The sequence below is a fragment of the Astyanax mexicanus genome, chromosome 1 (genome assembly GCF_023375975.1).
Source record: "Astyanax mexicanus isolate ESR-SI-001 chromosome 1, AstMex3_surface, whole genome shotgun sequence".
In the NCBI taxonomy this organism is placed as follows: Eukaryota; Metazoa; Chordata; class Actinopteri; order Characiformes; family Acestrorhamphidae; genus Astyanax; species Astyanax mexicanus.
In genome coordinates this window covers 90,799,375-90,823,527 of record NC_064408.1, presented here as the reverse complement: position 1 = coordinate 90,823,527, position 24,153 = coordinate 90,799,375, and the positions used below count along the sequence as shown (strand labels likewise).

At 35.9% G+C, this 24,153-nt stretch overlaps 1 protein-coding gene across 1 annotated transcript in view; it reads right to left on the bottom strand.

The window, feature by feature from the left end:
* dok6 (docking protein 6) overlaps positions 1-24,153 on the bottom strand; it is a 107,408-nt gene that overhangs the window by 31,380 nt on the left and 51,875 nt on the right. The window contains exon 3 of the mRNA XM_022683823.2: positions 18,366-18,480. Coding sequence (XP_022539544.1) covers positions 18,366-18,480 — 115 coding nt within the window. The remainder of the gene's footprint in view (positions 1-18,365; positions 18,481-24,153) is intronic.

Below are 24,153 nucleotides of genomic sequence, written 5' to 3'. Positions count from 1 at the left end.
TAAGTCTTTTCATTTCAACTCATCCCAAACATACTGGAGGAGGCACCATCATTCCAGAGAACACAGTTCCACTTCTCCATAACTCAATGCTATGATGATTTATACGCCTCTGTGCTCAGCATTGGGCTCGATGATGTGTCCGGTTCTAATGGGCTAATGTTTTTCTGCAAAAAGCTCTCTGTGCACTATAAACATCTGTGCAAGTAATGGGTAAACATGCTTATTAGAAGGCCTGTCTTGGTTGTTTGGAAATGTTTTAGACAGAGTATACATACACAAAATCAAAAGTTAAAGGTTATTATAAGTAGCTATTGCTTATATAATTACTTTTTTTTTACTACTTATGTATTACTGTTTGTTACTAGGGTTTGTATGGAACAGTGCCTAATGCAGGCAGTGATTGGGGGCATTAGAAATAGTTGTTGAGTACCGGTAATCAAATAATCGACTAGTAAAAAAAAATAATCATCAGATTACTCGACTACCAAAACAATGATTATGTCAGGTAGGGAGCAGGAAGAAGACACAGAGAGTGGACGCACTCCTGAGTGACTTATTTAAAAAACAAATAAACAAACAAAAGAACCAAAAGATGAGAAACAGTGTACATGGAGATAAAACAAACCAAAGGAACAGTAAAAGTAAACACGAACAACTGGACGGCCAAAAACAGGTACAAGAGGACTGTTTATATACACGGACAAGGACAGGAAACGAGGAATACCTGGGACTGGGTAACAAGGGGGTGGAGCTACAGATGCACAGGTAAGCAATAGGGGAGGAGACACAGAATAAATAAAGCAAAGGGTCGTAATACCGGACGAGAACGTGCCCTATTAGTCTATGCTATTTAAATTACCTGTCAATATTTCTATTGGGATAATATGAGAGAATAAAATTAAAATAAAAAGAAAATAAAGTGTCTAATTTAAGCCTTAATAACACTTGTTACTGTGTTGCTCTAGTCAGAGTGTATATATTTCCTTATACATGAGGTAAACACACTCATTATAAGGCTGGTTTGGGTTGTTTGGACAGTTTGGACAGTGTACCCATATACAATATCTGTTTACTCACAAAGACACAACAAGTTAGACTAATTATGTTACTAAGGTTAGTATGACATGCAATGAAAAACAAAGGTATTAAAGGTTTGTATACAGTTTTTAAAATAGTTTATAATGATTTTGTTGGAGTAACTGTTTCTACTGTCCAGGGAAAATTTTCTACAAGATTTAGAGCATTTCAGTGACAATCACATTAATGTGGTCAGGATCACCCCACCTCATCATCTCCAACTTCCCAACTCATCCCAAAAGTTCCACTTCTCCACAGCTCAATTCTGGAACTTTATACCCTTCTAACCCACACACAGCACTGTGCTCGGTAGTGTCTCATTTTGTTGTTGAATGATTTTCTATGGAAGCTCTCTGTGAATTAATAAAAACCTGGGTAAGCAACAGGTGCACATTAAAGTTGAGGTTTTTGTAAAAAGGTTTTCATTAAATCAGGACTGTGTTGTTTGTGCTGTGTACTCGATCTGATTTTATTTGGAGTTTAATATAGTTAGGACCTTTTTAGCTCATAAAATTTATCAAAACATGCACACACACACAGAGTTGTTTAGAGCAGACAGGAACAAGTCGTGCACAGGTAGGAAGAGCAGTAGAGAAAATGAATATTGACTGAGTGCTGATGGAAAGTGCTTTATGTAGACCAGATTTTTGATGAATGTTGATTTTTTTGTTTCTCCTTCTCTGTTGCTTACATATATAAAATGTTGTGCATTAACTTTTTACACACACATGAGACCAGAGATTGGCTTCTGCATTAAATTCCCAACGATCAATAGTCTATTATCCAAACACCCAGAGAGAGGGAGAGAGAGAGAGAGAGAGAGAGAGAGAGAAGTAGAAGTGAATGAGAACAATGAAGGAAAGGATTAGTGGTCAGGGTTGAAATTAAGGGGGAAAAAAATGCACAAGAAACCCATCTAGGGGTCAGAGATTACAGAGGTATAAAAGTCATTACTGAAATGCTGTTGTCCAATGCTATGGAGTTTGCCATGAATACAGTGATAATCCCTAAAAGTAATTAAACACAAAAATCCCCACCCCCATAATGAATTTACTTATTCAGATCAATTTAATTACATGTGAAAAGACAGGAAAAATGGCGCAACACTGGTTTGGTTGGTCTAAAGAGATGACATTTTGTTTAGTTATATAAGTAAAGTACGAAGGCAGTACTCTAAATGACCATGTAACCATATACAGATACCACTTCAGTTACTGAATCAGTTTCTTAGATTTTGCTGTTTATAGGTTTATGTTTAAGTAAAATTATTGTTGTTTTGTTCTATAAACTACAGACAACATTTCTACCAATTTCTTATTAAAATATTGTCATTTAGAGCATTTATTTGCAGAAAATAAGAAATAGCTGAAATAACAAAAAATATGCAGAGCTTTTAGACCTCAAATAATGCAAAGAAAAACAAGTTCATATTTATAAAGTTCAGAAATCAATATTTGGTGGAATAACCCTGGTTTTTATCACAGTTTTCATGCATCTTGGCATGATCTCCTCCACCAGTCTTTCACACTGCTTTTGAATACTTTATGCCACTCCTAGTGCAAACAATTGTGCAGTTCAGCTTGATCTGATGGCTTGTGATCATCCATCTTCCTCTTGATTTTATTCCATAGGTTTTCTATTTGGTAAAATAAAAGAAACTTATTTTTAAGTGGTCTCTTATTTTTTTCCAGAGCTGTATACAGTATCTCACAAAAGTGAATACACCCCTTACATGCTTGTATATATTTTATTATACCTTTTTATGGAGCAACACTGAAGATATGACACTTTAATACAATTTAAAGTAGTCAGTGTACAGATTGTATAAAAAGTGTAAATGTGCTATGCCCTCAAAATAACTTAACATATAGCTATTAATGTCTAAACCACTGACAATAAAAGTGAGTACACCCCTAAGTGAAAAGTGAATGATCTACACATCCATAACATCAAGCCCACCAATCTAATATTGTGGAGGGCCCCATTGTGAAACTTATATCCATAAATTATATCAGAAAGACTGATCACCAATTGTCTTTACTTGGAGCACTTTGGGAATGTGATGATATGTGTATCCCACTTCACTGTAACTAGATAATCAATCAATCAATAGGGCTGCAACAACTGGTCAAATTTGTCAAAACTCCAAATACCAGTGTTAGCTTATCATTTGTAACTACACAATGTGCTGCGAGCAGGAAAGGAATGAGAGAGAGGTAAGGGCTGCTCACTCTAAGATTTATTTTAGAGTTTCATCTATCACTATTATTAAATTTGAATTGAACTTTCTATAGGAATTATGCTTATGATTTGTTAAAGCAGAGACTGGACAACAGGGTGGTATTCCCAGGGGTGCAGATTTGAGCAGGTAAGGTAAAACATGCATTGGAAGAGGAGCTGTGTTCACTGCAGGCAGTGATTGAGGAAACTGCAGAAATAATTGTTAACTGATCAAATAATCAACTAATTGAAAAAAAATAATTGTCAAAATAATCATTAGATGCAGCCCAATCAATCAATGCTATTTACATTACCTGTCAATATTTTTATTGGAATAAAATGAGAGATGACCATTAACACAAATAAAGTGTATAAAGTCTTATTTAAGCCATATTATACCACAGTTAGTTCCGACCCTGCAATGTGACTGGCTGAGTGAGTGCCGTTCTCAGCCGGTAATGCACTGCAACCGAAACTTTCCATGTATTACTCCACCACATACAGGTAACCTAGCAACAATGCAGCACTTACAAACCAAACAGCGCAGCTACAAACAGAGCAGCAATGGATTTATTTTAACTCACAGAGTTTTTATAACCAAACAGATCACATATTCTCGTCCTTTTTAACTCAAAATCTGTCAATAAACAGTGATAATTTAACTGTAGTAAAACCACAGTAATACACTTGAACTTTGTGCCTACTTCTGCAGCACAGCCAGTATTACACGTTACAGCACTCCCTTTTGTGTATCATTGCTTAAATAACACCAGTTACTGTGTTGCTGCAATCACAAAGTATATGCTTCCTTTTGCACAATAAATACAACAGGACAAAACACAGATTCCTTAGGGTAAATGAAGAAAATGTAAAACAGTGAGATGCCAAAGATAGCTACAATAAACTGGCAGCAGTTGCAATGTGTAACCTTAGTACAGTCTAGCAATCAATTAAATTAGTAAATGATACAGAAATAATAATGTTCACCTCGTTATATGTCACTATTGCCATGTATGTGTATGTGTGTGTGGACAAATACATTACACAGTTTGTTTAAACCGACCACCCCTAGAAACATCAGTCACTCACGCACTGTATATGTCAGCAGGGTGTTTTAAAACGTTTAAACCCCCTGGGTCGACCTGTCTAGCCCACCGCTGCATGCCTGCTGTCACTCTCACAAACATGCCCTCATTAAACACAGGGCAAGCAGTGCTCCGACATGCTCCCCATTCATTACAGCACATTTAAAAAAAAAAAAAAACATTCTTGGAATACATTCAGGAACATGAGGCGTTCTGCAGAAGGAGAAAATAAATAATAATAATAAAAAAATAATAATAAAATAATAATAATAATAATAATAATAATAATAATTATTATTATTATTATTATTATTATTATTATTATTATTATTATTATTATTATTATTATTATGCTATATGCTATATAGTTGGCATCATTTCTATCATTTATTAGTATTATTAAACATATCTGTATCGCTACCTTAATAATGGTAATATCTCAGTATAAACTGAACTCCACATTACCTTCCCCTCATTTTCTAAAAATACGTCAGTCACTGGGTCTCTGCAGGAAAAACAGCTAGCCAGCATCTCCACTGCACTCTCAGCATTGATCCAACAGATAGTGAAGAATGCTGGCTACCACAGAATGATGTTGATTTAGTTTTTTGGAAAATGTTAAAATATTAGCTGCTTTTTCCACCTAAAACTATAAAACCATGCATATGTAGGGGTATGAAGAAGCTATTAAAGTACAGACAACAGCCATCAGCTACACAACGGCAGCTAATATATGACTGTGCACAGTATCAGCTAGAATTCAACAGTAGCTAGAATTTGGGCTATAGCAAATAACAATTAAGGTCTCCTTACGCTATAATCCTCCTTTTCTTGTTCTCTGTGAAATACTATAGGTCTCTCTGAGTTGTGTATAGATGCTGCACATGAAACTGTTCTTCTACCCCCATTGTCTGCAGTAGTAGAATCCAGTTCTTAATCAAAACCCTATTTTGTCTTAAAACAGATATAAAAAAGGTTTGAATTTGAATCAGTTTTAGGTACAGCAAGCATTTACTAGAATTTAATTCAGGAAATAATAACTGTGTAAATTAACTCTACACATTTTGTCATGTGTTCTGCATAAAAGTCCGACACTGGCTTTGTGAAAGTCTTGTGATTGTGACTGTGGTTGTGGTTGGTCAAGACAAAACTCAGCTGAATTCATCTAAGCTGAGCTGAATTGATCTCTCAGTTCAGTCCTGTATGTTTGGTAAATTACACATGAAAAGATGAACAGTACTCAATCTCATTACCATCATGTCTGTCAAATGTCTGTTTCTTTTTGCTGGATTTTCTTTGTATGTCATCCCAACACTGAGGTCACTGAGGCCTGAAATGAGAGTGTATCTCAGTGTTTGGTTCAGTTTGTTTAGGAGGAAACGGGTCCCCAGCTCTCAGAAGACAAACCCAGGTGGGCCCGAACGCTGCTCTCGCTGCATCTCCCCGAACTACTTGTTTACAATGACGTCGTCAATACGGCCCTGATATCTGGATGTAGATAATGCTAAGCTAATCCATCTCCGAACTGCACAACACAAATAAATCTGTGAGCGCTGTCCCATCGCTCCTGCTGACGACTCCCTCACCGAAACACTGACCTTTAAGTGTGTGTAAACGCACACACACACTTTTAAGGCCCATCGAGTGGAAAATTGGATAAACAAACATTTCATCAGCTGCTTCTCTGACGAGATGTGCCGGAGCTAATCGTATTAATCAAAATCACAATTTTGGCCCGGGCCATTATTTCAGCAGCGCAAGCCTCAGTTTAAATGCAAATTTTTATTATTATTTTTAGGAAGGAAATAAGTTAATTTAATGCATTTAGTTCATTTGCTGCTTTCCTTTCTCAGTTTTTCTCCTCATTTGACCTGCAGTGATACTCCCCATTGAGTGCTGACACACACACACATACAAAAACAAACACACACATGCATGCACAAATACACACAAATGTCTTTCTTCGTCATGAGGAGGGGAGGGGGAAAAATGTTGGAAACATTAGGAAGGATGTTATAAACTCTACTAAATTGACCTCAGTTTGCATGTTTGCCTGACACAATACAGGCAACAAGAGAAGCATCACGCTGCTCAATACCAAACAACAGTATAAATAATATTATACATTTTATATCCTAATTAATGTGGATTTTTAAATAATGTTGCATTGTTCAGCTGTTTTTTTTTAGATTAGGTTTATTGCTTAGCAAGTCAACAAATGTATTTAACAAACTCCACATAACAATTGTTTCATGAAAAAAGAAAACGTAATAGTAATATAATACATGTATAGTTTTATAATTAACTTATAAATGTAAAATAAATATATATATATATATTTTTTTTTTTTCGATTGTAACTTTTATGCAATGAAATCTGATACATCTAGTCTGACATGTGTCAATGCAAACTTTAGTCTAAAAAGCAGATTTTAATCCACATGCCTTTTTATTATATACGGCCATCTGGGAAATCCTAATGACTCCTTTGCAAAACTCTGACAGTAACCTGGATACCATACCAACCGTAGCAATGCTTAAGTAACTACACAATTCAGCTACACTCTAGTAATAAAGAATACCAGCATTATACTATTTACACTGTGCATACAGTAATATTACACAAAGTGATTCAAAATAAACAAGCTAAACTCTGATGTTAGCTGTTAGCTGTGAATATAAATAATGTTCTCTCTGGGTGGGTAGATGGCGCTCTCTCCCCACATCACTTTCAAGATCATCTGTGAGCTGAGGTATCGTAGCCGGGTCGCTACGCTTTCCTTCAAGTGCGCTGTGATGCTACTCAGCAATGCTGCATCAGCAGCAGTTAGAAAAGAGGCGGTGGCTGACTTTAAATGTATCACAGGAGGCATGTGCTAGTCTTCTCCCTCCTGGTATAGGGGGAGTGCAGCTGGATGGGCTGGGGATCGGCATAGCTTGGGTAGAATTGGGTAAAAAGAGGGATTAAAAAAAACATAACTAACTAGGTGCATGCTGTGAAATACTGTGATCTAAAGCATGTGTTACCCTCAGAGAAGGAAATGTAAAATAAGCTACATGTAAAAACATTGCCTTACTAGCTAGCCAGATAATAAGCCACTTAAAAGTAAGGTAACTTCAATCATAGTTGACTCACAATAATGGCTTTTTCTTCAGTTGTAGCTGATAACCAATAACAGAAACTTAGCCTATGTTACAGAATGTGTTTAACAGTCTGAATATTGAATGAAGCTATCTAGCTACCTAGCTAATTACACACGAAATCTTTTTGATCATTTTTGGTTAACTTTTAACATGCTCTTCCAAGTATTAGCATAATGCTACTAAAATATCCAGCACAGGGCCAGTTGATCATTAAAAAAATACCCTATGCTGGTCAAGAGCTAGTTACCAAGCTAATTTACCTAATTTTACTCTTTTTTAGGTGACCAGCTGGGCTTGAACTGGATTTTTTAGCAGGGATTAAACGGCTAAAACCACCAAAAATACTATTTACACATAGCTAAAGCACTGTGGCAGCCTCGAGTTACAGCATACAGTCTGATAATGAAAATTCATATTGTCACGCAATTTACTAGTATGGATTATTATTAGTGTGATTGCAGTATGCAATCACAGTATTGTTCTTCTTAAGTCTTCTTCTTCTTCTTCTTCTTCTTCTTCTTCTTATTAGTGTGATTGCAGTATGCCGCAGTTTTCGAGATATCGACTTCGTTCAAAAGACAAAACGTGCGTCCTTATCGGGAATGGTGGGCTTGTATACAGCTTTCCGATCGGACTTACGTTTTTCGTAAAAACTTCGTAAGTGTGCGCTTTTTTGCCCATTGAAAATGAATGGGCAGAAATTTGCACGGCCGTGTACATCACAATTTTTGAGATACTAAGATGAAACCAATTGTGGACCTGTAGAACTTATTGAGCTCTTTCCGAAAATATGCGTCACGAAACCTTACGACGTACGGATTTCGTACTATTGTCGTACGAAGTGGCCCCATAGGAATGAATGGGGCCATCGGAGGATGGCAGCTAGATCGAAGGACGGCAGCTAGAACTCCAGTACTGTGTGTAATGGAGCCACGGGTCAAAAGTTTGGGTACCCCTGCCAGCACTGCAATCACACTCGCAGTTTCTGTAGGAACTGCAATCTAGTTACTACTATTATTACTATTTACTTAGTGCAAATACACACTCTGACTAAAGATAGGTATTAACTAGGGGTGTGTAATATGGTCAAAATCCACTATGTGATGTGCAATATAACTGATGGATAACCTAAATGAAAATAAGTTTCTGAATAGTTTTTCAGCACTTGGCTGCAGAGCTCCCTCTGTTGCTGCAGGCATGTAATATATTTTGAGTTCACTGTTATTTACAATGCTATTGCAGCTCGTTTGTTGTTTGTTAATCATTAAATCTCATATCTCAATAAAAATCAAAATAAAAAATCTGATTTATCTTACAGCCCTAGAACCACTGCAGTTACCCAGCATCCTTTTAGTTTTAAGTAACAACCCCTCAAAGTGGTGCATTGTAAAATATCCAGACCTATATAAGATACAGGCCATGATTTTCAATGCTTATACCCACAATCTAAATTTAGAAATGGTGGTCCCTTTCCACTGATTAATATGGTGAAGGCAAGGGGTTATTTATAGTGTCTACATAAACATATTCTTTTAAAAAATCTTTAGTATGCTGTTTCTGATACAACATTCTAAGGGTATAGCTAATAAACTAGTCTGTGTGTGTGTGTGTGTGTGTGTGTGTGAGAGAGAGAGAGAGAGAGAGAGAGAGAGGGAGGGGAGGGAGGGTTGGAGGTGTTAGACCCTGACAGCCTCAGAGGGAGGTGAGGAAATGAAGCATTGCTGTTTATTTCTGCTTGTTTTGAACATGCGAGTGACCCGAGCTCCATATGGACGCACAGCAGAGCACAGAGAAACACTCAGGTCAGCAAAATAAACCCTACAGAAGGGCATTTATAGCCGTTTCTGCTATTCAAATGTTGTATTTCTTAACAAACTGAATCCTTTACAGGACAAGGGTAACTTTAAGTGTGTCGTTATGCTAAATTCTGTCAATTTATGTTTATTTATATGAGTAAGTGCAGAAGGTTGTATGTATAGATACTGTGACTTATTCACACTTAGAGTATAAAATATATATTTTATACAACTGTAGAGAGAAAGAAAATAACAGATACCTAGATACCACACACTTTTTGCCTTTGCCTCTTTGGTATGTCTCCCCCATCCTCACATGTGGTGCCAATTACATAGGACTGTACGATATTGGAAAGTACTCAAAGTGCAATATGTTTCTTTCTATATACAGCTCTGAAAAAATTTAAGAGACCACTTCAGTTTCTGAATCAGTTTCTCTTTTTCGTATTTTTCTATTTATAGTTGTATGTTTCAGTAAAATGAACATTTTTGGTTTATTCTATAAACTACGGACAACATTTCTCCCAAATTCCAAAATAAAATCATTGTCATTAAGAGCATTTATTTGCAGAAAATGAGAAATGGCTGAAAAAAGCTCTCAGACCTCAAATAATGCAAAGAAAACAAGTTTATATTCATAAAGTTTTAAGTCAAGAGTTTAAGCATCAATATTTGGTGGAATAACCCTGTTTTTTTAATCACAGTTTTTTAATGCATCTTGGCATATTCTTGTCCATCAGTCTCACAGACTGCTTTTGGATAACTTATGTCACTCCTGGTGCAAAAATTTAAGCAGCTGAGCTTGGTATGATGGCTTGTGATCATCCATCTTTCTCTTGATTATATTCATATTCCAGAGGTTTTCAATTTGGTAAAATCAAAGAAACTTATTAATTCTTATTTTGTTCCTGTATATTGTGATATAAAAATCCCAAAAAAATGTATTTGTAACATATAATATGCCTCTGGTAGATGTTCTGATGTTATGGCAGCAAAAAATAACATCATGTTTTTGGTATAATTTGACACAACCCCTGAACCACATTGCATGTCCTGTGATGTGACTACTGAGCATGTGCACATTGTGATGACGATGCTGAAACGATTTATTGTGCAGCCCTAGTACCAATTATTATGAGTAACAGAGATCCCTATTAAACTCCAAAAAGTATAAATGCACTTCCTCTTCCCCATAATGCAAAGTCAGTGCAGCCCTCTATTAGCAGTAGTGTCAGAATCTGTCAGTTTGAAAAGATGTTGAAGCTCCACGTCTCACAGAAAGCCCATGCTAGCCTTTAGCCTCCCAGCACTGGTAGCATGGTGTGATAAGGCCAGTCCTAGCTAGCGGCTACCCCACATACTGGTGCTTCCTATAAAAGCAAGAGGATAAAATGGATTATAGATTTGTGCTGGAAAGCAGCTAAATGCGACTCGCCGTCTAAATGACTCTTTACTGATAGACCGTATTCAACACATTACAGATCCGTGTCCTTCACAGCGCTGTGTTTATGACCCTTCTGCCCGGTTCTCATTAATATCCCTTTCTCAGGATGGATGGACTCCCTGTGGCTCAGGCAGAGGAGAGGTTATTGTGTTAAACGGATTCAAGAGAACATTCCTCTCCTTGCTGCGGCACAACGGAAGACCCGAGAGGTGCTAATGATAAACTCAGCAGGAGTCCCACCCTGCGCCCCCCGAATGCATCCGCTCCGCTCAACACCCCCACAACACAAACACACACACACACACACACACACACTCATACACCCCGGTCCTGCTAACCCAGGCTTTACACTACACACACATTTCAGTGCAAAACCAATAATCCTGAAGGGCCTATGTTCCCTACTTTTACATAAAAGAGTTTCAAAAATATAGTTTTCTCCCTTTTCTCTATAACAACATCAAGGTGTAAAAACTGCACCACAGTCTAACTTCAAAGGAACTTGGTGAAAAGAAACTGTAATATAGAATATGAATATGGGGGTTGGATAAGAATTTAAAACAAATTACTACTAAACTATAGTGAACCCATGGCTACTGTATCACACTGTGACTCAAAAGAGCAGGTAAATGTGTTATAGTAAAGGTATAGGTACTATATCACAATATAACTTAATAAAATAAAATTAATAAAATAGAAGAAACTGTACTGTAGAAAATGGATGGCTAGGTAATTACAATCTTACTCAAATAAAGAGCCGAAAAAACTATATATTGAAATTATGGCTGATCTATTACATTCAAACTCAATTAAAATAGCAGAAACTGATATTTAAAAGCATGCAAACTGCATTAGAATGTAACAATAAAAAGAGCAGAAATTGTACTATAAGGAAAAGTATGGGTACTGTATCACAATCTAATTCAATAAAAATAACAGAAACTGTACTGTAATAAAGATATGGCTACTCAATGACATTCTAACTGAATTTAAAAAAAGCAGAAATTGTACTATAGTAAAACTATGGGTACTGTATCATAAAATAACTCAATAAAAAAAAACAGAATGATATATTGAACTGTGACTGCTGATCGAAACAATCAATACATTTTAAAGGAAAATCATGATAATTATCAGGGGTGCCCACATTTTTGCATAACACTGAATAAGGGCAGAAACTGTACTATTAATGAAGTATGGGTACTGCATCATAATCAAACGCAATTATAAAAGCAGAAACTGCACTAAAGTGAATATATTGGTACTGTTTTACATTTATAAGCTTTTATTCTGAAATATAATAAAAATGCTTAAAATCAGAATCATCTGGTCTCCATATCCTATGTAAATATTAAGATATTACATTAGGAATACAATGTATATGTTTTCTTTTGGAATGTGTTCGTCCCATAGAGTGTGTATAGCTGGACAGAGCATCGTCTCTCAAAAGCGAAGCCACCACAGGTCGGGCGCCCCCTGCTGTTCGGTTTCAGAAAGCTGTGTAACCTCACCCATCCCCATAGGTTTCAATGGCAAAACAGACAACTTTCAATCACGTTTTTTTTTTTTCTTCCAATATACTGTAATTTTATCTCCACTATTTAAATGCAACAGCTAGTGTAACCTCTGCTTATATTGTACAATTTTTATATCTTCACAGAATTAGTTTTTTAAAACGTTATTCAGCTCTATTTAAAAAGGTGTGGTTATTCTAAAAGGGCTGGGATACACCTAGACTGTATGGGTGGGACCATAGACTGTGTGAGCTCTGTGGAGGCAGCCCTCAGGGGCGGGGTTATTTAAATGAGTAGGTTTTCTCTCCACAGTCTTTCTCCCTCCTCTGGTCTCTACTGCACAGACTCGGGTTTCAGAATCGGCATCATGGCAGAAAGATTTTGGCTTCATTTTTATTGAATGAATGGGAACAGCGACACGGCGTCCATCTTTTTTACAGTCTCTGGTTAGTCCTCCAGGAAAGTACACATCGTCCAACAACAGTGTGCGAATAAAACAATTATGGAATACAACAAAATTTAAGAATCATTTAGAGTTAGTTAATAAGTACATTTCCTACCATTCAAGAATTTTACTTTGTAATGAACTGGATTAATGCCAGGCATCCCGAAATAGGCCTAAACACACAGTCCTCAATCTGTTCTCCTCTGTTTTCAGCCAGCGTCATAAAATGAACGCAGACTGAATCTTCAGCCTGGGGAGCAGAGTGTGATTCAGAGCCCTGCTAATGGTCAGCATAGAATCATTCATATTTTATTCACATGCTGGTGGGAAGCTTTGTCTTGTTTTGTTTTGTTTTTTAATGTCTGGTCTGACCAGAGCCTTCGGACATATTGGTTCTGAGCCACGACACAGTCTAATAAATCCTCTCTGTATTTTCTGCTGTGACTTTATCTTGTGGTTTATTGCAGCATATTTTAGAGCTGCGATGTTTGTATTAAAATAAACCTGCCCTCGTAGCAGTGAGGGAGATGCTACATAGAAAAAAAATCTGCCAAACTGTCATCTGTACTGATTGCTCTTGACCTCTCTACTGCCCTATACCATTAGATCCTCCTGACAGCGGCTCTGCGTGATAGTGCTTCTATAGGCGCTCTGTTTAAGGGTTTTTTTTGGTGTTCTTTAGGGTTCACTGTTGGGTCCTCTTCTCGTTTTACATCTCACTTTCCCCTGCTACTGTGCTGTAAAATCATCCTGTCTTTTTAACTGTCAGATATCATGGATGGCAGCACACCCCCTGAGTCTGAATTGTAGCAAGACAGCGCTGCTATGGATTCCTGGAACTACAGATCCTCACTCTGATCTCACTGTCTCCTTTGAGAACTCCCTACAGAAGCATAAAGTAATGGAGCTTTCACAGCTTTCTGTCTAAGGAGGATGCACGGGTGTTTAGCCCTTTAACGTTCTGCTTAACTTTTTATTAGAGCACATTTTGAGTCAATATATCTTCTTAAAAAAGGTGCTGAACTTACTTCAACCTGATTGTGCAATCTCTACAATCAGCAGAGGCATGTTACACTTAAAAAAAATCCTTAATTTACCACAGTAAAATGCAATGTTTCTTGTGTCTGAATGCAAACCAACACAATACATCATTGCAGGTCTGGGCGATATTGTAAAAATACCAAATGATTCATGATTATGATTAAAATTTTTAGTTCTTACATGAGAAGAATTACAGTTTTATTCCGTTTTTTTTATATATAGATACAACAAACTAGTAATAAACAGCACAATTTAAGATATTAAGATATGGTAAGACAATTCTAAATATCAAATATGTAATCTATTGTTTTTATTGTTTTATATGTTACTGTAAGTTAAAACCACACAATCACACAAAAATTGTGTGTAAACCCAATATTAATTCAGCTACTATCTGCAAATTAGCAAGCAGCTTGCTTTAAATGCATTCAAATGCAAAATATGAAAATCACTGCCACATAAAGAGTTCACAGGTTTACAGATTTCATGTTTAGATGCCAATTTACATGTTCCTTGACAGTTTCTGTCAGATTCCTTATGTAAAGAGGTACAATCTTGCTTGTACTATTTTGAAAATCACATTACAACAATAATTTAAATGTATTTCATTTTTAAATAACTGCCAGCACCACTAGTACTCATACTTATGAACATTCATAGACACTGTTGCAGATGAGGAACAAAGGTTTTAAAATAAGAAAAGTTAACAAAGTTAGCATTTACTAGAAAAAAGTATATCCCTGGTCAGCTACTGCAGTTCTCTCCTGGCTGGTCCGCCATCCGAACCTTCAGCTGATCTAGAACTCAGCAGTACCACTTGTCTTCAATCTTGCCAAGTTCAGTCATTCCACTCTTTTATTATATTCTCTTCAATGACTTTCTGTATCTGAGGGAGAGCTCCTAATCAGATTTAAAACTCTGACCCTGGCCTACAAAGCCTAAACTGGACCAGTTCCTTTTCCTCCTGATGTCAATGGCTAAAACTTGATCTATTGTACGGTATGTCTCAGTTTGACCTGTCCTCCTTCAAGACAACTGGAAGAAAAGTGTTGTGACTTTTGTTCTGGAGAATATTAGGTGGAAAAAAACTTTCCTTTTTCCTGGGGCAGCTGTGACTCATCTCTTTAAATAGCACTACTTTTAATAGCATCTATTTTAATAGCATCTATTTCAAAAGCATCTGTTTCAATAGCAATTAATTTAGCACTAAATCTGTTTTTATTATAATGATTGTGCTGCAACTTTTTAAGGCAACCGATATGCTCAAATGTTTTAAGTAATGGGGAATGAAAACCTGAGTTAGTATAAATTAAAACATCAGGTTATTACAACTAAAATGTAAGTTGATTTAATTTTATTTTTTTTTGTCATACCAATTTATTTGCCCAAAAATTCTACTTAGTATCTTGCGTTCCAAATAAATAAATATGTTGATTTCTTCTTACTTTTCATTTAAATTCCTTTTACTTAAATGTTTATTTTTTTTAATATTTACACTGTAAGCCTGGAAAACGTGAATTTAGAGGACAGACAGTTAAAAATAATATATCTACAAGATCTACAAGTTTACCAAAGGTAGCCTGGGGGGAATGACTACACACTGATGGTGAGTGTCAGAACTTAGAGGACACACTTAAAATGCAAATAGTTTTTTCCAACAGACTAAACTCTGTTATTGTAACGGTGGAGACGGGAGGCGGACGTAAAAGCGGGTAAGACAAACAGATTTATTAAATAACAAATAAACAAACAAACAAATAAGGAGTAAACGAGGAAATATATATACATAAACAAACAGGGAAAATAACAAAGAGCTAAACTAGACAAATACATAACTAAACAGGGCTAGGGATATATACAAGGGAAATAAGCAAGATAAACATGAAAATATACGTGATAAACAGGTAAATAGAAAATAAACAAGAGATTATAAATACAAAGAACCAAGGAACGTAGAAATAACTATAGCAAAAACATGGAAAGACAGACAAAAACAGATGAAGGTGCAAAGACTGACGAAGACAAGGTGGCACAGGGGAACTATTTATACTAACAGGAGTGGAAACACCTGGGGCTAAGGGGTGGAGCTACAAATGAGACACACGTGGTGGAAAACTACTGACAAGAGACACAGAGGAGCACAGGTCATGTGGGGATAACACGCAGAGACATGAGAACAGACAAGAGACAGGGCCAGGATGTGACAGTTATTATATGTTGACTAAACTCAAAGGTCTTTGTTTGAACGTATACGTGCCCTGCCCACAAATGTTCACCTAATTTATTATAGTTGAGTAATGTTTAGAATTATATAATTTGATTTAAAACAGACTTAGTTTAAGTTTAAACTAAGTGTGGGTTTACAGTGAAATATACTATATGATTTTAATCACCGATAACGACTGAGGGTGGGACCTAATGCCACTTTCCAGGCAAACTTGATAATGTATTGAATGAAGTTAACCACGTTGTTTTTTGAAGTTAAACACATTTAAAACACTGTCCAACTCCCAGTTTTAGCTAAGAGAGAGTTTATATATACCCAAGCAGAACTGCACTGTGGAGCTCAAAGTGGAAACACAAGACAAGGGAATGGGCTGATTGCTGCTGCTGTATTTTAGTAGTGATTAAAAAAGTGGTCTGCAGTGTTTGCTGTGTGGAGGGGTGCATGATTTTCACCTCTGTGGGCTGAAAACTGGCTGATACAGATACACAGCCAAATTTCCTTCCTTCTCTACTTTTTACCTACTTTGGGTACTGCATACCTTTGTGTCTTCACTGTAAAATAATTTTGTATAATTACTGTAAAATCTGGCAGCAGGCTTCCCAGCTGTTTACCATAATTTACATGTGAGATTTACTAACCAAGGTTGCACTGCACAAACATGCACTCTAAAAAGTGATTCTGTGTTTTAGTCAGTGGAAACTAATATTATTAAGTGGAGTGAACTTATCGGCCAGTATAACTCAATAAAATGAGTTCAGAGAACTTCAACCTGAAAACTTAAAAATGTTGGTTGAACCAATGAAAAAATGTGATTTGAACCAACTTTTAGTCACTACCTGTGTCAATGCTCTTTCTAGAGTGTTGGTTCATGCAGCTTTCCTATAGGCTCCTGGCACCATATATCTGCATATTGGGTGTGGCCTCTTCCTTACTTACCATCTTTGTGTTGTCTGTTGCCCAAAGCTACCTTATCCTAGGCGTGCAATATTATAATTTAATTTGATGGCCAGGCCTCAGTGTTTGTGGGCTGTAAGAGCACATTAACTTTATTCTGTGTTTCTAGTGATCACAGTATGCTGGCTTTGAGCTACAGAGTTCACTCTTTGCTGAGTTTACTCCAGTATTATACTGTCAGTATTTGCAGTTAAATAATAATATACCAAATATGTTGAGAATACCACATTGAGTTAACTCAGACTTTTAAGGCAGCAGGAGAACTTATATTGCTGAGTTTAAACAACTTGAAATGTTTTACATTGTACTTTAAAATTATGAAGCACGTAATTAAGTTGGATAAACTGGATAATTTAAGTTGATTTGCCTTAAATTTAAGTTGAGATAATGAAAACTGTCAACTTGAAAGTAATCAAATAATTACGTTGAGCTAACTTAAAGGAATTGTGTTGATCTAACTTGTTTACTTAATTTGTAAAAACTTAATTCATTTATGTGTTACCAATTGAAGTAATTTTTTTTAAGTTGGTCCAACAATTCTCTTTTTTCAGTGTGAACCTTACCAGACCAGCAGCTTTCAATGACAGTTAAACAATTATTGCAAATAAATATTGTACTATTTTAATGCTATAGCGTTACATCTGTTGGTTTGCATTACTAAACAAGATTTAGAATAAACCATTCAGAAAACTGCTGTTTTCCCTAGCTAGACAGTAATCTGTTAATCAATCAAAATAAAAAAAAATCCCCACACATCAAAGCTACATTTTACACTGATAGACCATAAAAAGAGTAATGCTGATGGATTTTGAAGATAGCACAACTAATTGTCGGTGGGGCTCAGACAACTTCAGGAAAAAGTAAAACGTTTTTTTTTTTTTACTGTAAAAAGCTTTACTGGAGCCCATGTGATCAACATATGGTATTACTGTCAATAAAGCATTGTTATTAACAGTATTACTGTATTTAACACAAAAACAGTATTTTACTTTTGTAATTTGCCTGTATGTTTACAGGGTTGTTTTAAATTGTTAGTATCAGCACTGGCTCTCCTTTAGGCTCAAGAACAAAGAAATTAAACCAGTTTTCTCGGATATTTTGAAGTAGTGTTTTTGTATACCACTAGCTGAAGACATACTGATCACAGAATTCAGGACAGAAATCAACCTCTCCTCTAGATCATTTATACTAAAAGATACATTTTCTAATTGAACAACCAAACACATTTCTAAATCACTCTACTAAATGTAAATGCAAATGGAAATACAGTACAGCGATCCAATTTGTCCCCAACGTTTCATAACAAGTACAGATAAGGCTTAGATGCCCTGTCGTCTGTTCCAACTTTTCTTTTCTCTCTCTCTCTGCAGCTGAGTGGAAGTGAATGAAAGTTTGTGAGGATGAAGAGAGAACGCTTACCTGACTCACAGGCAAATGTCTTTGACGTTTCATCACAGAAGATAATTGCCACTGCATGTTTCTTGGTCTCCCGGGGCATTCTGGTAATGTTCTTGATGTTGTGCAGCTCGGTTATCTACAGAAATAAAAGACAAAACTCATTACCCAAATGAATGAGAGGAAAAAGGGAACAAAAGAGAACAACAAAAGGAGGAAGATGCCAAAGTAATGCGTGTATTGTTATCTGCTGAAAAACAAAAATGGTTCACCGAAATGAAAAGACTGCCAACCTCGGAGCTGCAGAGACAAGGGCTCTGCTTAAATCTCCTACACAGCAAAATTACAGACCACAGAATATACCTTTTGAATGTAAATGAACTGTACTGGTTTACTGAAGTCTTCTGGGATGTTTAAGTGCATGCAGTACAAGAGATCAGGTTCCTACAGAATACAGCTTGATTGTTGCTGAATAGTGATACTTTATGATTTATACATATTAAAATCCTGTTTTACATTCTAAAGTTTACAGGAACTACAGAAAACACACTGATGAAATGTACAGAATGTGGTGTAAACTGTAAAAGTCACAGTAAATAGACTATAGTAAATGCAAATTGAAATACAGTATGGCGGTCCAATTATTCAGCTTTTGCCACACATCATCAAATTAAACATGACTTGTTACACTATATGTAATATAATCTACAGTTTGTTCAGTGTCCTTTAAATATGATATCCACAATATGCTTAAAAAAGCATATTTTCAATACAATAGAAACTTTTTTAAGATGCGATAAAATATAATCATATTGCCCAGCACTAATAGTAAATATTACACACCTGTATGTGGTTTATATTTGTTTTAATTTTCATGATAGCCAAAGACATCTGCATAATAATATTTCACCAAAATACAAATTACTTTTCTTAATGTGCCAGCTTTTCTTTAATTATGATAAATGGCCCAACAGAAATGCTCCAAAATTAATACAAATTACATTTCTAAGTTTGACACTTTGGCAATAAATTAAAGGTTATTATTTTACAAAGTCAGTAAACCACAAGCTAACACAAGCTGTAAGGGGATGTGATCAAAATCACATGATGTCTGAAATATCCAATCTACGATTAGTTTATAGCAATAAACAGGAAGCACCTTAAATGTAAAAACATTCCTTATCATGCTTATATAAAATAAAAAAGGTAACACTTTACTTGGATGGTCCATTTGATGGCCTCTTTGATGCTCAACTGACATTTAACTAACATTCAACTACATGTATATTAAATGCAAATGAACTAAAAGGTGAAAGTAAATGATTCTCTATTGAATGTAACCCTACATTCAACTCTAATCCAAACGCTTATCTTAATATTTTAGGATTGAGTTTAAGGTTAGATTTTAAGTTTAGGTTAAGGTTAGGGTAAGGGTTAGGTGTAGGGTTCGATGTTAGGGTAGATTAATGGTTAAGGTTAGGGTTAGGTGTAGGGTTAAGTTCTATTTTTAATTATATACATTCAACATAGGGTTAAGTTAAATGTAATGGACATTCAATTCAGTGTTAGTTAAATGTCAGTTGAGCACCAACAAGGCCATAAAATGGACCATCCAAGTAAAGTGTTACCAATAAGAACACCCCTATCAAAATTAAAGCACCTAAAAGCAAACAATTCAGGTTGATTATAAATGTGTTATAAACAGGGTGTTTTTAAAGAATACGATAAACAGAAGGAATATATTCACTGAGAAAGCTCTTCATTCATGATTCAACATGAACTACTTCCATAATAAACACTGTAACCTCCACAAAGACGCACATCAGCCATGAGTCTGACAGCACCAACATAAAAGCAACAAGCGCTCCTCGTATCCGGTGTCAGGACTTCCTCCGGGACAGGAAGTGACAAAAAACAATCTCTAACTCAACTAAAAAACCATAAGTTGACTAGCGCCGGAACATTCTGACAGCAGGCATTACTTTAACGTTTCAGCGCCTGCCAGTGGGGGATTCGGGGGCTGTGAGCGTGTTTGTGTTTCTATATTGGTCTCAGAAACAGGGCAACAACAGATCCTTAAACAGGCAAATGAAGTACTGAGGTACTTTAACAGCCTGTGGTGGGTTTCCCAAAAGGTCCTAAGCTTTAAGATGATTCTTAGATGGTCGAGGGAGCTTTACACGGAGCTCGCTCTCTCTTTATATTAAGATGTTCTCAATGCTTTGATTCTTTCAATCAAACTTCTCAATGGTGTGAACACTCAACCTACACTGAAGAACTGTAATTCCAAAAATCACAGATCTCAGTAAAATGTTATAGTTTTCAAAACTTAAATAAATGAGTAACAATAGTGGTGATCATACTGTGAAAGATGAGGAAAAACAGAGAGACAAATTGATCCTTTCACTAAGTCTTGTATCAAGAACTTAGCTATTCCAGGTACATATAGTGATCACTTTTTGAGTAAAACCCATCTTTCTCACTGGCTCCCGATAATATTTGCATAGTAATGTATCAGCAAAATACAAATTATATATATATATATATATATATATATATATATATATATATATATATATATATATATATATATATATATATATATATATATGTGTGTGTGTATTTAAAATAAAGATTTTCCTGAACTTACATATTTCATTTACTCAAGTACTGTATACTACATTTCAGTAAGAATTACATAATTAATATAATTTCCGCAGACTTAACCAGAACACAAAATATATGATAGTATATTATTTTGAATTATTCATATCAATTGCATTGCCTAGTAATTCTACTTTGAATGTGAAGGTCAGGTGAATAAAAATTGTAGATTTTTATTTAGTCTTCTTTTTTATTTTATTCAACTATTTTATTTTTATACTCATACAAAAAAGTAAATGAAGAAAGAAAACAGTAAAGAATTAAAAGTATTGAGAACACAGACAACACAGAGTTACTGCAGCTCAGAAAATGATGCTTGTTCTACAGCCTACAGCACAGAGGCCAAGCAATTAATCATAATGTATGATGTTTACCTACGTTTACCTAAGGTAGCATGGGGGAATCACTACACACTGACGGTGAGTGTCAAAAAACTGGGGGGCACACCCAGTATGCAAATAGATTGTGACAGAAACCAATGGAAAAGAAGCTGATAATGACAACAGACTCAGTTTTTATAAAGTTGGTTCAACTCAAAGATCTCTGTTTGATTCTATATGTGCCCACAAATGTTCAGCTAACTCAAAATAGTTAAGTAACATTTAGAAACATATTTTTTTTGTAAAACATACTTAATTTATTTGAGTTCAAACAACTTCTGGGTTTACTGTGTATTATTATTAGTAATAGTAATAGTAGTAGTAGTAGTAGTAGTAGTAGTATTTTCACAATTCACTCCATCCCCAATCCTCCCAAACTTCAAACAGTTTCGTTTTTAATGTTTAAAGCTTCTTTTAATCTCCTCCTGCTGAAGCGGATACCAGATTATTCAACTCGACTGTTTCTACCTCTTTTGAGGACCTGCGTGCGACCACTCTTTCATTTTTGGGCAAGCTGTTTTGGAGTTTGTGGGACCTAGAGGGGGTTATCTTCAACCTCCTGTTGGAAAAGAACAGGCCACTGGACTACACACCACAAAAACGTTCTGCTGCTGTGTGGCAGGCCCTCCCACCTGACCCGCACCGGCAACAAACTTCAAAACATCTTCAAAAACACACGCTCACAGCTTCAGCCTGAGCAGGGCTGCCTACAGCAGAGAAAATCATTATTCCAGCCACCAAATCACCAAACTGGAAAGAGTCTGAGAGAATAAAGGATTCATGAGGGTTCAGACGGACAGGAAAGAGCACACACTCTTAAATCCAGGTGCCAGATTTGTTCTTTTCCAGCTACAGATACTGATTTCCTTTGTTTTCTTATTGAAGAAGCTTAGAACAAAGCTGGACAACGCTTTATACTTATAAGTTATTAATAACATAACTTTGCTTTTATCTGATTCATCACTGTATTCACACTGTATTCAATCCCTACAGCAAACTGCTTTAATGCAGTTTGTTCATTTTTGCCTTTAAGAAGAATTCTGCATTTTAATATTATGGAACTTCTGAAAGAATAAAGGAATCTTAATGTTTTTGACTTGGAGGAAAATAAATACGGTTGCTAGATTTATACATTCCCAGCTAATTATGCTTGTTGATTCTTTGCATTCTTTATAGTGGACTTTAACTTATGCATATTTCACAGGAAAATGTTTTATCTTGACTCACACTGTCTACACTGCCTTATGTTTTTTTCTGTCTGTATGTTGTGCTTTTTTAGCCTACCTTTTTTCTGTTGAGAAGACACCACAATTAAATGTGTGTCCTTTGTATTTTGTCTTGTTACTTTACATTATATTTTTTTGTTGCAAATAAAAAACAGCATCCAAACAGATTGAAATGTTTAGAGATGTTAATTTGAAATGTTAAAGAAAATGTGTCATTTATATTTAATACATCAGATTGAAAAGCTACTTATCCATGAATTATATTCAGTCATACTGTTGGACATTTAATCCCACTCATCATTCTGCTGAATAAACTGCTACCTCCTCCACAACAGCTCTTAATCTTCTTGCCTCGAGCATTTGCAGAACCTGGATCACAAGCACTTAAACACCTTTACAAACACAGCTCAGATCTGTCCTCCATTTCCATGGTCATTGAAAACCTAATTTCTGTAAACTGCCAAATTAATATCAAATCAAATCAAATTTATTTGTATAGCACTTTTTACATCTTATTTCAAAAAGCAGCTTTACAGAAGTGTGATCAAAGTACAAAGAATCAGACAAAACATTGAACATACAATTCAGAACCCCAAGTGAGCAACAAAAGCAAGGAAAACTCCCTCAGAGCTGAAAGAGGAAGAAACCTTGGCAGGAACCAAGGCTCACTTATAATGGTGGGTCATCCTACCACTGGTCATATAATAGCAGAAGAAAAATGAAGCTTTTTTAAGTTCTGAGTTGTGGTTTCATTCTCAGAAGCTCTTCTTGTGTTTTGAGGTTTGGTTCCTCTCAGTGAATTTTCCCTAATGCTCTAAGAGAAGTTCTCCTTTGGATTCTTCATTCTCTCTAGTGGTTCTCCTTCTGCTCCAGAGGATTTTGATCTTTTCCATACAATGGAAATTTCCATACAGTTTCCATATAATGGCTTTTCCTCATGATCTTAGGGTGGTTCTCTTTTTGAGTCTCATTTCCTTTCAGATGTTCTTCCTTGTGCTTTCATTTAGGTTCTTCTTTTCAGCCTTTGTCTCCTATAGTTGTCCACCTCCTCATGAGTCTTCTCTTACTGACTCTTCTGAATTCTAGGTAGGTCATCCTTTTGAATTTTGTTTTTTCCCAGTTCTTTTTCCCGGTGCTCCTGGGAGCTTTCTCCTTTTGGGTTTCAGTGTCTTACAGTGGTTCTTCCTCATGCTGTTGGGGAGGTTTCTCCTTTTGGGTTTCCGTTTCTTACAGTATTCCTTTTTCATGCTTTTGGTGATGCTTTTTTTATGTAAGGGTTCCTAACAGTGTGTCTCCCTCATGCTCTTGATAATATTTTTCTTTTACTTGTTGGTTATAGTGGTTCTCCTTCTGCTCTATGTGAGATTTGTTCTTTTGAGTTTCATTTCCTGGCAGTGTCTCCTCCTCATGTTGAATTGTATTTGCACTCCTACTGCTCTTGGGGATGTTCTTCTTTTGAGCTTTGGTTCCTCTCAGTGGTTTTTCCATGTGCTTTTAGTGAGGTTCTCATTAATGTTGTCTATAGTGGTCCTTTTCCGGTTT